This window comes from Tenrec ecaudatus, chromosome 6, assembly GCF_050624435.1.
Source record: "Tenrec ecaudatus isolate mTenEca1 chromosome 6, mTenEca1.hap1, whole genome shotgun sequence".
Classification (NCBI taxonomy): domain Eukaryota; kingdom Metazoa; phylum Chordata; class Mammalia; order Afrosoricida; family Tenrecidae; genus Tenrec; species Tenrec ecaudatus.
The window spans coordinates 165,916,837-165,932,950 of NC_134535.1; the positions used below are offsets into that span (position 1 = coordinate 165,916,837).

Sequence of the window (16,114 nt, forward strand, 5' to 3'; positions counted from 1 at the left end):
TTGGGGGAAAATTATAAGAACATGTTTTTATTTTTTTCTCTATAAATGGGATCAGTCTACTTTAATGGGAGGTGGTGTTCATTTTCAAAACATCTTTAGTAAATACATACAAGACAAAAAAATTGGTTTGCTTGATGAATCTTAATTGCTAAATTTCTTCATCTTTCGAAACTTCTTACCTGCAGCATTTGTTGCTTCTCTCAGCCATGATCTCCGAGTATTTCCTTCGACTGAATCTTCTGGACTCAGACTCAGCCAGCAGTTCTTCCACAGTAGTTCTTTTCCTCTCTTTCTTGGGGATTCGTGAATAAGACCATGTTGGTTTTTAAAAATTCTTTAATTTTGTTAAATACTTTCATTGGGGACTCTTACTTCTCATAAAGCAATCCATCCATTCATCCACTGAGTCAAGTGCATTTGCACGTATGCTGCCATCATCTTTTTCAAAGCATTTTCCATCTACTTGAGCCCTTGAGATCAGCTCCTCGTTTCTCCCCCTTCTTCCCCACCTGCCCTCCCTCATGAACCCTTGATAAGGTATACATTATTATTTTCATATCTTACATAGTGCTCTGTCATCCTTCACCCACTTTTCCATTGTTCATCCTCCTGGGAGGGGGTTATATGTTGATCTTTGTGATCAATTGCCCTTTTATCCTCCAGCCTTCCTCTAATCCTCCTGGTATCTCTATTCTAATTGTTGGCCCTGAGGCGTTTATCTATCTTGGATTCCCTGTGGGCTCTTCTCTGTAACAGTGTGCATGTTCTGATCTAATCCAATTTGTAAGGTAGAATTGAGGTCATGATAGAGGGAGGGAGTAGGGGGAAGCATTAAAGAACTAGAGGGAAGTGTGTTTCATAGGTGCTATACTGCACCCTGACTAAGTCATCTCTTCTTAATGACCATTCTGTGAGAGGGTATGCAATTGTCTACAGATGGGCGTTGGGTCTCCACTCCATGCCCCATGCCCCCCTTTAGACAGGGTATGATTTTGCTCTAGGTCTTAGATGCCTGATACGTGGTCCCATCCACACGTCATGATCACACAGGCTGGTGTGCTTCCTCCATGTGGGCTTTGTTGCTTCTCCGCTAGATGGCTGCTTGTTTATCTTCAAGCTTTTTAAGACCCCAGGCACTATGTCTTTTGATAACCGGAGCCATCAGCTTTCTTCAACGCATTTGCTTATGCACCCATTTTGTCTTCAGTGATCCTGTCAGGAAGATGAGCATCACAAAAGGCCAAGTCATTAGAACAAAGTGTTCTTGTGTTCAGGGAGTACTTGAGTAGAGGCCCATGTCCATCTGCAACCTTACTTATTAACATATAGATAGAAGTACATAGATCTATTCCCTTCTCATTGTATATAACTATATTTACATCTGTACATGCCTGTATCTAGACCTCTATAAATGCCCTTTGCCTCCTGGTTCTTCCCTCTATTTCTATGAGGACATTCATATTGGGTGCCATTCCAGAAAATGGCTATGACTGCATGAATGTTTTAAGTGCCACCTTTGGTCGTGTCATGTATTGGGTGCTTTGATAAGGCTTCTTCTGAGTGAGCGGAGGGCGAAGTGAGAGTCTCCAAAGATCGGTTTCAAAGCAATGGCAGTGGACAAGATGCGCCATGGGCTGCCACTGTCCTCTCAAATACAGATCAGAGCTTCAGAGAGAGCAAAGAAAAGGGAAGAGAAAGCAAGGGGATGAATAATTTTGGGGATCAAGTGACCATTTTAATAATTGCCTGAAGTGGATTTAAAATGAATGAAACAAATGGGTCTTTCAAAACAGAGACTGGAATAGAGCACACAAGAAAGCTGCCTGAGAGCCTCTCGCATTTCTGTGTTATATGTTTATAGTGAATCACTTAACCCCGCTCTGCATCTCTAACTCCAAATCTGTAAGGTGCACGCCATGATCTCACCTTATGCCCACATATCTAGTGACGTTGATAAAGCATAATTTATAACACATTATAGATAGGAATACACTAAATTGTCAGTAATGTAGACAGCATTGTTGTTATTTCTATCTTTTTTTTAAAATTCAGTTCTGTAACCTCTTCTTTTGAGAAACGTTATCTTCTTTATGGTCATTTTTCCTTTACTCACATATAATATTTTAGTATTTTCTTATGAAACTCTGTACTGCTATGCACAAAGCAGTTTGCTAGCATCATTTTCCCCATTATTAGAAGTAATTAAAAAGCAGACCCTTCACAAAGGAGCAGAGAGTAGCCAGGAGGCAAGAAAATGGAGTTTCCTCTTGCTGATGCATTTTGCATACTGATTCTCATGAGCTGAGTTCATGATAAAATGGACGGAAATTTAGCCACTCAATGGCTTTTAAGTTACCACTGACCTACCTTCTATTTAGCAGGTACCTAGAGTGTTGCACAAGCTATAGGAGTGGACGTCGAAGGAAAGCAAAGAACTGATTACTGTAATTCCTGGCAACCTTGATTTATTGATGTTGCTGAATAGTTAGGACCTAAGATCCTTATCTTGTGAATTTTACTCATTAACACTCAGCATTCTATTCTTTAAGTCCCTTGTTGAATAGGTATTTTCCTCTGAAATGTTTTTTTCTAAATAAATACTGAAGAATAGCATCCTTAAAAACTCATAAAATCTGTCTTTTGTATGATAATATTTACTCTTAGATTAGTATATCAGATGGGGTCCCACAAATACAGAGAACCCATACGATCTATTTGTGTCCTTGTTTACACACATATGTACCATGTAATTTCAGTGAATTGGGCTCATGAGACTGACAAGTCAAACTGGGAAACTAAGGCAGGGTCTTCGCTCCTCTAGAAAACTTCAATTTTTGCTGTTAAAGCTGTAATTAATTTGTTGAGACCTACCTATGTCATCAACCTTTACTTTAAGAGTTGACGGACCATACATGCTAATCACATCAACAAAATACCTTCATAGCACCTTCTAGACCAGCTTTAACCAAACAACTGGGCACCAATATCTACCAAAGAATTAACACAAAATTAACTACCACAATTACATAATATTTTTAAATTTCTGTGTTTTGATTTAGCAAATTCTATTCAAGTTGCTCCTGTCCTACATTACAAGTATTCACCTTGATTATCACTCAATCTTTGAATATCATATAAGCTTGATTAGCATATATTTACTACCACATATACTTGAGTATAAGCTGACTCCAATATCGGCCGAGGCAACTAATTTTACCACAAAAACTGCATAGAAAATGTGCTGAAAAACTTGGCTTATACACGAGTATACACAGTGTGTATTTCTATATGCCTTAAATTCATTTTCACGATAAACATAAGGTGATTATTTTACATTATGTAAAATTGCATAATATATCAATGTGTCTGCATTCTAAGAAAACTTGGACTATCAAAATAGAAATCATCAAATTATTTATCCAACAGTTGACTTTTTGAAAGCTATTTTGAATAATACGTTATTATATAACTTGTCTTTTCAGTAAAACCTATTATGAACATAGTTCACAAAGATAATGTTCTATGTCTACTTCAATGAATGGCAACTGGGGTCTTAAGAGCTGGTGGGTAGCCATAAGGAGAAATTATTGGCTTTTCTCTGTCCAAAGGAGAGAACAGTGATGAAAATGCAAAGACACTGGGGAAATGACTCATCCAGTGGACTGGTAGACCACACTGGTCTCCATTACCATGAAACCAGAATATACCTAAATGGGGCCTGACTCCCACTACCGACTACACTGAAAAAAACATCAAATGAGGATACCCGGGATATAGTGGAAGGAGAATGTGGAATAGAACTCAAAATCAAAAGGGACTAGGTATATGGACTGATATAGACTAATTGAACCCCCAAGATTGTGGCTCTTAGTCCACCTTCAGTTCTGGAACTGAATTCACAGCTATGTCACAATAATCAACCATTTAAAATCACAAGGGCAGCTTTTACCCATGGGCAACATTCAGAGGGTACAAAAGGAGGAATGAAAAAGGCAGGAAGTGGTTAACTGAGAATAAATAGAAGGGATTACTATAGGTGACCTGAAACAAAATGCATATAAGTTGTTGAATATAAAACTGGTGATCTGCATGGTGAACCTTCACCTAACCCACAATAAAGTTTTTTTAATTATGGAGTATAAAATAAGAACAAATAAAATCAGAATTAATTATTTGTCAGAGATTTAGTTTTTTAAGTAGTATTTCAAAAGTTATTAAAATAAATCTTTTTTTAGGATGCTCAATAATGTATGGTTGTTTACATTACCAAGCATTGGTTGTTAGTAGACACTGTGTGAAGAGAAGCCCATGGAACCCAACCCCTTTCGCGTGGGCGGCAGGGACTCCTGCCCCTTCAGACTGTCCTTCTGTCCTTTCATTCTTGTCCGTCAGAACGATTATGGCAATGGTTCCACTAAAGGCCACGTGAACAGCACAGAGGTGACCATGGAACTACTGGTTACTGGGTGCAGGACCTGCCCCTCCACAGTAAAGCATGAGAAAATAGCGCAAGGTCAGAAGGAACTATATTCCTCTGGACTCGTGTTTGTAAAGAGCATCATGACCTCTCAGCCCAAGCCACCACAGGTATCCCATCAATGATCCCTTCCCCACAGCACCTCCTCCCACTGGTGATTAGCCTTCTGTAAACATGCCTTCAGATTGACAAAGCCCATGTTTCTAAACAAATGATGAAAAATAAGATGAGAATAAAAATCATCCATACCTTGAGACATCCGAGATGACTTCATTTTCCCTTGCCATGTCATTCAAAGCTTGGAGAGGTGCTCAAAGCTCCCTTGAAATGTTTTGTGCACTTGATGTGTGAGTGGATGGTGGAGAGTGAGGGGCTTTCAGGCCAGCCTCGCTCCTCTTCAGGAAGGAGGGACAATGGAAGTAGAAAGTCGGCATAGCCATGGGGGCCTGCCTGCAGTGGGTACTGCTTGTGATCTTGTAGATAAGCACAAGCAGCAGGTCCCGGGAGAGGTAAAACAGACCAATGGTCTTACAAGGAGAGACCCCTCTGAAGCAACAGGCAGCATGAGCATGCATGACAAGAGCCCCGAGACTTATCTTACACACACATAGACAAAAAACCAAAACCAAACCAAGAGACCATGAACATTCACCTTACTGAACGGCAGAAATATGTACTACAGTGAACATTGGGTACCCATTGACTCTAATGGGTAGTTGGTTACCCATTGACTATTGAGAAAATCTAACACTATCTGAAAGCTTTAAGGAATCCTCCTGGTTGTCACAGTGACTATTGTGACGACAGAAACATGTGATGTAATATGTAGTTACGATGTAAAATAGATATATTGGTGGTTTTATAGGTACATTTTACTATTGAAAAAGTATCAATGAGCTGGGAGAGGAGAGGGTGAGTGGGTTGGAAAGGGGGAACCAATTACAAGGATCTACATGTGACCTCCTCCCTGGGAGATGGACAACAGAGAAGGGGGTGAAGGGAGATGCCGGATAAGGCAAGATATGACAAAATAACAATCTATAAATTATCAAGGGCTCATGAGGGAAGGGAGACCGGGGAGGGAGTGGAAAAAAAAAAGAGGACCTGATGCAAAGGGCTTAAGTGGAGAGCAAATGCTTTGAAAATGATTAGGGCAAAGAATGTGCTTTATATAATTGATGTATGTATATGTATGGATTATGATAAGAGTTGTATGAGCCCCTAATAAAATGTTTAAAAAAAAAGAAAAAGTATCAATGAATTTTAAAGAACAATAGAGTCGACAAAGATTAACTTGGTAGTTTCAGAGTGAAATAATGGGTTAGATAGGTTCACATTTACTAGAGTCAATGAAATACATGTATCCTAAGGTTTTTGAAGAATATAGAAAATGCTGAGGTTATATTTTCATTTTATTTGGGTTTCTCAGAAAACATTCTAAATAAATATAATACAGCCATTTCATTTTTAACATTTTATATTAACCAGGATTTATGTCAAAGGGAGAATTCCTGTACTTAGGCAGCAGAGCTACTCCGCTATCAATAAGTTGAATTGGAAAGTTCACACATTTTTATTCTTAATTGAAAAAATTTACATAGATTTGAAATTGTTTGAACCAAACCCTGGAGGTAAAGACTTTTTGAGATAATTATTGGCTTTTGTGTAAGCCAAGAGATGGATAATTGACCCAAGTTCTTTCATATTGAATTTTAGCTTAATTCATTTATTGAGGAAATGTCTTATTGTTACTGTTGCTATATTCCATTGCATTGCTTCTGACTTGCGTGACCTTAAAAAAATCAGAATGAAGCACTGCGTAGTCCTGCCCGAGCCACACAATTTGTTCCATCCACAAAGGCTTTAAGCTCATTGTTGCTGCTAGGGTGTGTCACCAAGCATCCTCCTCTTTCGCTCTGATGCCATATGCATTGTGTACCAATGATGCCCTTCTCCGGGGACTGTCCAAAGTACAGAGACAGAGTCTCTCCACCCTCACCTCTGAGGAGCATTCTGGCTGGACTTCTCCCATGATGGACTTGTTTGCTCTGCCTATGGCATGCGAAGGAACTCTAATAAGCCCGATGCATCAATGATTCTCTCTTCTTCCTTATTTGTTGTCCAGCTTTTCAACCCATATGAGGTAACTGGAAATACCAAGATTGGAGTAAATAATATCTCAGTGCCCAAGGTGACATTTTTTGCTTTATGACACTTTAAAGTTTTAAACTTTTGTGTATATATTTGTATATATAGATAGATATATATACACATACATATACATACATATGAAACTTTCAAACATGAGGAATGCTAATTATAAAAATATAAAAGTTTGTTTTAAAAAGGTTAACAGAAAATGTATTCTTCATTTATGAAGCACTAAAGATATGATATTTTGGCATTGTTTGTTGTGATTAATTTTTACTGTTTAAAAAAATGACTAAAAGTTGACATGGCTATTGGTGTCGATACATATTTTCATTTTGCTTCTTAATTAATCAACCTGTTCGTTGTTACACTTTAAAAACTTGTGACTATTGCTGCATGTCCATCAGAAAAAAATATGCATTTGTGAAAATGTTAAATATTTTCTGGTTTCTGAAATTACTTATTTCCTTACTTTGGCATGTAAGATCCCTCTCTTTCTCTGGGAATGCCCCTTCTGTCTGACATAGACAAACTTCTTTGCCAATGAGAAATTCTACTTTTACATGTCTCCAGTCTTTCAGATGCTGGGATGGTTACAGTTACATTTTCTTTTATTTTAATTGTGCTCAGTTTGGTAAATAAAAGTCGGTATGATAAAACCACACAAAGTACCAGTTACCAGAGACTATATCACATCCATGGGCTCCGTTTATACCCTGCAGTCATTGGATCGTAATACACTCCGATTATCCAGCTGCCACACTGACAGGTCTACTTTTTCTCATTAACCAATCGTCTACCACGTGTTCACACACACAATGTGCACATGTTTTAGCAAGCCACACAGCACCCTTGCATGTTAGTCTGCTAGGTGCCATGTCCATTAGATGCATATTCATGTTACATATGTGGGCACAGGAATAACTGTGATAAATGTTCATGCACCTCTAATACCTACACCACAGTGACCTTTGCTTTTCCTCTTATTAGGTGTACGCTATCGAAGAATCCGGCCTTGCTATCCTGGTGTGGTCAGTGATTGGGGATAAAAGAGCCGGGTGGACGTATGGATATGCCCCTCTCTCCAGCAACGGCCCATTTCAGGTGGCATTTGAAGCTGACTTGGGTGGGAATGAGAACATCTTTATTGCCCTTGATGACATCTCTTTCACTCCAGAATGTGCATACGGAGGTAAGTGCTGGCTTCCAAAAATAGAGGCAAGTGGTGCTTTGAGTAGCTTAATGCAGAAGAATTGGGGCTGTCTGAAGAACTCCATTTCTTGCCAGTTCCGGTTCTGGATATTGGAGATGCAGAATCTGCAGTTCAGTGACAGGGAGGCCCGAGGCCCTGAAACTTTGCCATGAAATTCTCGTGTCCTTGAGAAGACTAAGTCACCTTGCAACTAACTCTTTCTTTGTTTTTAATAAACTCTGAGGAATTCTAGTTGCATTCCTCTATTTTATTAACCACTCTGTAGTCCCAAAGGCTCACGGGAGCTGCAGGTGTAAAAGGCTCCTCTGCTCCCTGATCACCTTCCAATCTTTGTCCGTTTCCACCTCTCTTTGCCCCTCCTTCCAAGAAACTCTCACGGGCCTTGGGAATCATCACGGTATTGAAAGTAAATAAGTAAATAAATAAATGACTGTAATGCTACCATTACGGTTTTCCCTTTTCTAGGAAATTGTCTCTCTAAGTGACCTTTTTTTCCCTGATTAAAACACATACACTTAATATGAAAAATATAAATAGTGTATATATATAATAGTATATATAAAAATAGTATATATATACCATACACAATACATAATATACACATATGTTGTATATACATATACATATATAATGTATATACTACATACATACATATGTGTTTTATATAATAGTATATATAATATATATATATAAACCTTACTGCCCTGGAGCCAATTCCTATCACAGCAAACTTACAGGAAGGACACAGTCTACCTGCCTCTGTAGATTTCTAAGGTCATAAATCTTTAGGGGAGCAGAAAGCTTCTCAGAGCTTCTATATAATAGTAATAAAAAAATCACGCTGTGCTATAATGGCTTTATAAATCTCTACAATTGAGTTAATAAAACCATGTATTTTTTTAATCTCCCTGGTCATACTGATGAGAACTGTTCAAGGTGGGTCTCAGCACCTTGGGTCCACAAGGGCTTGAACCGTTGTGCATCTTTGGTATATTTCACCATCTTTGTCCACCTCATAAGCCAAAGACATCCGCTCTTCTCCAGACTTCAAACCAACAGTCATCTAATCGATTCCTATTCATAGTGAGCCAGTCGACAAAAGCCACTGCCAACCAGTGGATTCTGACATAGCTACCCTGTATATGGTTTCCAAATCTGAAAATCTTTACCGAAGCAAATCATCTCATCTTTCTCACACTGAGTGGCTAATTCAAAACTCAACTCACAGCTGTTGAGTTGATGCTGACTCATAGTAACCCTATAGGACAGGGTAAAACTGCCCCAGTGGGTTTTGGGGACTGAAGTTTTTTTCCCTTTTGTTTCGTTCTTTTATTATTCTTCAATAATTTATTCTTCCTTAGAGTTACATTTCTTTTGTGTGTGTGTGTGAAGCACATTTGTACATTTGTTGCCCCCATGATTCTCAAAACATTTGCTTTCTACTTGAGCCCTTGGTATCAGCTCCTCGTTTTTACCCCTCGCTCCCCGAACCCCCTCCCTGATGAACCCTTGATAATTTATAAATTATTATTATTTTTGTCATGTCTCACACTGTCCGACGTCTCCCTTCACCCACTTTTCTGTTGACTGACATTTTTATGGGAGTTGAAAGCCTACTCTTTCTCACAAGTAGCTAGTGAGTGGATTCAAAATGTGGGCACTTTGGGTTAGCAACAGGGCCCTTAACCACTGCTATTAATACTATGATTTGTTAAGCACTCATGCAAATCACTTCACGTAGCTCATTATATATACACCCAGCGTCAGTAGGACAATCCTATCAGCGATGTAAGCTCATGGTAGACATCGAGAGACTCAGGGAAATAATGTGACTTTCCACTCTTGGCAGGCTGTACTCAAAATGTTGCTCTGCTCACATTCCTGCACTGCCACCGATACTGTGGATACATGCACAGGATGCGACGGGAGTGCAGAAGAGAGATAGCTAATAGTTTGGGGAACTATTGAAATTTAACATCTTTTTTGTGACTATTTTTCTAGCTACCTCTGAGTTGCTGATCAATACGAAATGTTTCGGTTTATGACTTCATTCCTGAATGAGGCTGACTAAATGCTATACACACTCATAGACAAGGCATTAAAACAGACCCGCTGCCTTTACCCACCCCTCATTATCTTTACTTTGAAGATAATGTGCCCCCACCACCACCACCCAACCCCTGCCCCGGCAGTTGCAGAAGCAGGAAATGAAATGAAACAGACTTGCTTCACCTCCTGGTTGTGCTTGAGGCTCTATAGTTAGTCTTAGACAAAAAACTCAGAAGATGGATCCAGTCTGAACTCTTCCCTCTGAGGATATAGGAACCACTTCATTTGGCCCCAGGGACACCTAATTTTTATACTCGAAAATTTGGCTTTATTATGCCACAGATAAAAATGGTCTTACATACTTCAGTGTCAAGCCCTCCTATCCTGTACCTCTGGAATGTTCGTACTGTCGTTGGCACCTGCTAAACTAGTCCTCCTGTCCCTTACGTGTACTTGCAGGGGGTTGTAGATTATTTTAAAATGTTCTTCCCCACTCTCATTCATATGATAGTATGCACATTCACTTTTCTGTATTTTCCTCACACATTTTCTGAACATGGAAAATTTAAAGGTAGGCCACCACAGTGGTCATTGTCTCTTCGTTGACATTGCCCAGTAAATGGTTCCAGTTTTTAAAAAAAATCAAAAAGTCAAGTCATAACCAACATAAACCTTGAGGCATGTGTAAAGCAATATTCATATCTTAAAGTTACACTGTATCATACATACAATAACCAAAAATCAAACTCACTGCCGTGAAATCCATTTCTGACTCATGATGAACCTGGAGGACGGGGTAGCCCCCTCTCGCCCCCCGTGGGGTTCTGAGATGATGGCAACTCTTTACAGAAGGCGAAAGCCTCATTTTTCTTCCCCGGAGCACTCCCATGGTGCATAATCACTGATCCCCGACTTAGAAGCCCAATGCATGACCACCAGGGCTTCTGTACATACAATATAAGTAGGTAAACCAAAATTATTACTGCAAAAAATCATTTAAACTCTATAAAGCAACAATATGAAGACATGACGGTATTGTTTGTGGACAATTCCTCCATCCAGGTCTATACACTTCTGAACTGGTTTCCCATAACTCTCATCTTTCTTCCAAATTATTCTGTGCTCTTTGACTTGCAAGGATTGTAAACGAAGTCTCAAGGACAATATCAGGACTGTAGTGTGGATATTAAAAAAAAAAAAAAAAAGGACTCCCTGCCATCGATTGTATTCAGACTCATCGTGACCTGAAAGGACATCATAGAACTGCCCCCTTTAAGCTTCTGAGGCAGTAAATCTACATGGCAACAGAAAACATTACCTTTCTCCTGAGGAGTGACTGGTGGGTTTGGATTATGGACCTTGAGGTTAGCACACTAGCATGTAAGCCACTACACCACCAGGGCTCATGTAGGCTGGATAGAGTAAGGTTTTACCACAAAATTCTCATGGGGAAATCCTGACTACCCCTGAACTACATGCATTGCTATGATGATGGCGGGGGGTGGGGGACGGGACGGGGGAGCAGTGGTGAGGGGCTATGCTGTAGCGCAGTGTTTTTTTTCACCAATACACCTTTTCATTTTCTTAGGCCTTCTTCATAATACACCCTCTTCGCCAGCTAAGTCCACACAAAGGTGCACACAAGCCTGTGTGATCCAAGAATTGTAAATAATAGAAGCAAAATCAGGAGTGGGGACTGGTATTAGAGCTTAAATTCTGACCAGCCAGTTTACAGAAGGCTGCAGATGACAGTGAAAGCCCCAAACCCATTTGCAGTGTCCCCCACATAGATTAGACCTCTGGTACATCCCCTCTGAATATGGACCGGAGATGGGAAAGGTCTTGTTTTCAGTCAGAGTAACTTGAAGGGTGGATTACTGTAGTTGTAATTGGATCCAATTATGAGACTTTGTCCTTGATCTCCCTTGATTCACAATATAATTGCTCCAGTTTTTTAAAAATATTTTCTGCTTTGTCTTTCTCTGTTTCGTTGTACCATTGTTATTGGGGTGTGTGTTTGTATTCTGTGTTTATTCTGTGACACCCCCCATCTTATGTAAACCAACAGAGACAACAGCCAGGTGAATAGACTCAAGGGGGCATGATAGGAGAGGCTGGCAGGAAATGGAGAGCTAGCAACAACAAGGACAAGGAAGGATAAATATCCTGGAATTGATTGTAGTGATGTCTGTACAACTCTTAATAAATGTGATTGAATTATATTGAAATGTTTGATATATAACTTGTGTATCTACAAAACTGCTAAAATAATCAAACTTAATTTTTTTTAATTTTAACAATTTATTAGGGGCTCATACAATTCTTATCACAGTTCATACATATATATACATCAATTGTATAAAGCACATCTGTACAGTCTTTGCCCTAATCATTTTTTTCTCCTCTTTTCTTTTTTTACATTTTATTAGGGACTCATACAACTCTTATCACAATCCATACATATACATACATCAATTGTGTAAAGAACATCCATACATTCCCTGCCCCAATCATTCTCAAAGCATTTGCTCTCCACTTAAGCGCCTTGCATCAGGTCCTCTTTTTTTTTTTCCCCTCCCTCCCAAACTTAATTTTTTAAAGATGTATAGAAATTTTTAAATTAGATCAGAATATTCTCTGCCATTTCACTGTAAACACAATCAAATTTCATATATTTAAAAAATACCATGTCTCAGTTCAGGTGCACCTTAGTCTTCAAAGTAACAACTTGACTCTTTACCACTTTAAAGATGCAATATGTCATTTGCTTTCTTGATTGCTGCTTCCATGAACTTTGATTTTGGATTCAAATAAAATGAAATCCTTGACAATGTCAAAAACTAAATGAATAATAAATCCTCATGAATAGATTGTGTCTTTCAAGAAAATCTATCAAGCTTACCTCTTTGGAATTAAAAACAAACAAACAGAAAAACAAATGTTGTTATACCTTTCTCAACAAACCTATTGAACTCTGCAGGAGGCATCAGAAGAATATGGAAAATTAACACAGAATCAATGTACCAAAAAGAAATCATAGAGATTCGTATTTCCAGAGGTAGCGTATGATTAGGAACCAGTGGTGTTGAAGGAAGCAGTCCGAGCTTCACGGAAGGCATTGTTGCCACACAAGACTCCAGGAATTGATGGAACACCAAGCAAAATGGCCCAGCAAGCTCATGAAGCTCTAGAAGTACTCACTCACCTGGGCCAAGAAATCTGGAAGACAGCTACTTGGCCAACCAACTGGAAGAAATCCAAATGTATACCCATTCTAAAAAAGATGACACAACAAATTGTGAGAACGACAGAACAATATCAGGACTATCCTATGCCAATAAAATATCGCATCATTCAACAACAGGGGCAGTCCATTGAGAAGAAACTGCCAAAAATTCAGGTCAGATCAAGAAGACATGGAGAAAGGGATATCATTGTTAACCTCGGATGGGTTTTGACTACATGTAGCGAATACCAGAAACATGTTTACCTGTTTTATTGGCTGTGTGAAGGCATCAGGTTGTGTGTTTCATAAGAAACTATGGCTACCCGTGAGAAGAATGGGAATTCCACAATACTTCATCGTGCTCATGAAGAACCTGTACGTGGATCGAGAGGCCGTTGTGTGAACAGAGCAAGGGCATCCTGCAAGCTCTCACAGTAGGAAAGCAATGTGTGGGGACTGTGTCCTCTCACAGTACTTACGCAATCTGTATACGGAGCAAATAATCAGAGGAATTGAACTTGATGAAGAAGAATAGATTATCAGTATTTGGAAGAAGGATGATTAACTACCTGAGACATGCAGGTAGCATGACCTTGTTAACTGAAAATAAGGAGAATTTGAAGCACTTGCTGATAAATATCAAGGACTGCAGTCTTCTTAATGTAAAACAGAAATCCCCCCAACTTGGATCAATACATCACATCATAATCAGTGGAGAAAAGATGGAAACTGTCAAGGATTTAGTCGCGCTCGCACCTACAGTCAAAGTTCCCAGAAGCAGCAGCCAAGAGATCCAATGATGCCCTGCTCTGGGGAGATCTGCCGCATGAGAGCTCTTAAGAGTGTTGAGGACCAAGGGTGTTGTTTTTAGGACTAAGGTGCACCTGAGCCACGCCATCACATTTTCCATCACCTCATAGTTGGATATTGAATAAAGAAGAATGGATGCATTGGAATGATGGAGCTGGTGGAGAAGTTTGAATGAATCACAGGCTGCCACAAGGACAAAGAAGTCTGTCTTGGAAGAGGTAGCAGTGTAGCCAGCATACGCCTTAAAAGGGAGGGTAGTAAATCTTGGTTTCACCTACTTTCATCATGTTAGTAGGAGAGACCAGTACTTGGAGAAAGAACCCATGTTTGCTAAAGTAGAGAGAAAGGAAAAGAGAGGAAGACCCTCGACCAGATGGATGTACCAATGAGCCCAGCCATAACCACCACCGTGAGGATGGCGCAGGACCAGGCAATGGGTCATTCTATTAGCCACAGGTCACTACGTGTTGGAAAAATCCAACACCATAGCCTTCTAAGCTGATCTCCCCACCTTGAATTTCAGCAGCCCAGGGAATACCCTGAGAAGACATGATTTGGTTGGATTTTTTTTTTTAGAATGCGTACAAAGGGTACAAGGCCCAGTTATTGCTCTGCAAACTCGTCTTTAGGTGTCCGCTGATGTTTAAACATGTTTTGTTTGGAAAAAAAATCCATGAATGTGGAAAGGAGGCGCTAGTGACAATACTTTTACTTACTTTGGTATTGTCCAACTTAATATGAGATGTGATTGTTATTTCTAGCTGTAAGTACGGGTGGTCTTCTCACTGAGTCTGAGCTCCTCCAGACCAAGCAGAGTGCGTCTATTTCAGTTCCAGGGTGTTATAGAGGGAGTAGAACATTTGGGTGAAAAAAAATACTATTATTCTAAATAGTAATGATAATATTAACAAAATGTGTGGGCTGCAACAATAATGTCCCCAAATAACCCCCCCCCACACACACACACCATTTTATAGAACTGATTCTACTATTAAGGATGATAAAAACCAACAAGATCTTTGGAATACAAACTTGAACTGACTTCTTTTCGTAGCTTTGTGCATTAAAAGTGCCTCCATCCTTCCCCCTAAAGTCCAAACATATAATTTCCAAGCATGAATTTATAAAAAATAAATAACTAGCATTTCTAAAACTGAGGTAGGAAGACACCCCCACCCCATCTACTTGAAGATTTTTTTAAAACATTTTATTAGGGGCCCATACAACTCTTATCACAATCCATACATATACATACATCAATTGTATAAAGCACATCTGTACATTCTTTGCCCTAATCATTTTCTTTTTTTTTCTCCTCTTTTCCTTTTTTTACATTTTATTAGGGGCTCATCCAACTCTTACCACAATCCATACATATACATACATCAATTGTATAAAGCACATCTGCACATTCCCTGCCCCAATCATTCTCAAAGCAGTTGCTCTCCACTTAAGCCCTTTGCCTCAGGTCCTCTTTTTTTCCCCCCTCCCTCCTCTCTTCCCCCTCCCTCATGTGCCCTTGGTAATTTATACATTGTTATTTTGTCATATCTTGCCCTAGTTAACCAACTTAATAAAGTATGTGGCATTTTATGTAAACCCAAATCTCCATCGAGCAGAATGCCAAGGATAAGCATAATGCTTTAAAGTCATTTTGTCCCTTAGGGCTACTTCTAAAACTTCTGCTTGGTGATGCATGGTAGTAGATGGAAAGGCTCGATGAACAATGGAGAGATGATTCAGCCATTGAAAATGTATGCTGTAGAAGTGACAATATTCATAATATATTGCTTCATGGAAAAGGCATCACCCATAAAAGGCATAAACAGTACAAGCACTTATTGCCAAATGTGGAAAAATCAACTAGATATATATCTATAAAGGCTGGAAGAAATTCTGCAATTTAATAATACCTGTCTCTGGGAAATGGCGATCTGAATAATTTTCATTTTTTTCCTTCTGAGTATGTGTTTTGTATATTCAAATATCTGATTAGAGCTGTGGTTTGTAATGGGAGAGAACAATAGCAATGCTTTATAAAGTTGTCATGTCATTATAGACATTAAGAACTACCTAGTGAAAAAAAAGAACTACGTAGTGTAGACAATCATTGTTTCAGCCTTTGCCTAGCTAAAGTCACTTATTCGAACTAGTGTGAGATACCGCAATGAGATGCATGGCCACAGTG

At 39.2% G+C, this 16,114-nt stretch overlaps 1 protein-coding gene across 1 annotated transcript in view; it reads left to right on the forward strand.

Annotated features, from left to right (window-relative positions):
- The window catches only part of MALRD1 (MAM and LDL receptor class A domain containing 1), an 836,583-nt gene that overhangs the window by 633,045 nt on the left and 187,424 nt on the right, over window positions 1-16,114 (forward strand). Inside the window, exon 33 of the mRNA XM_075553413.1 lies at window positions 7,619-7,820. Within this exon, the coding sequence (XP_075409528.1) occupies window positions 7,619-7,820 (202 nt within the window). The remainder of the gene's footprint in view (window positions 1-7,618; window positions 7,821-16,114) is intronic.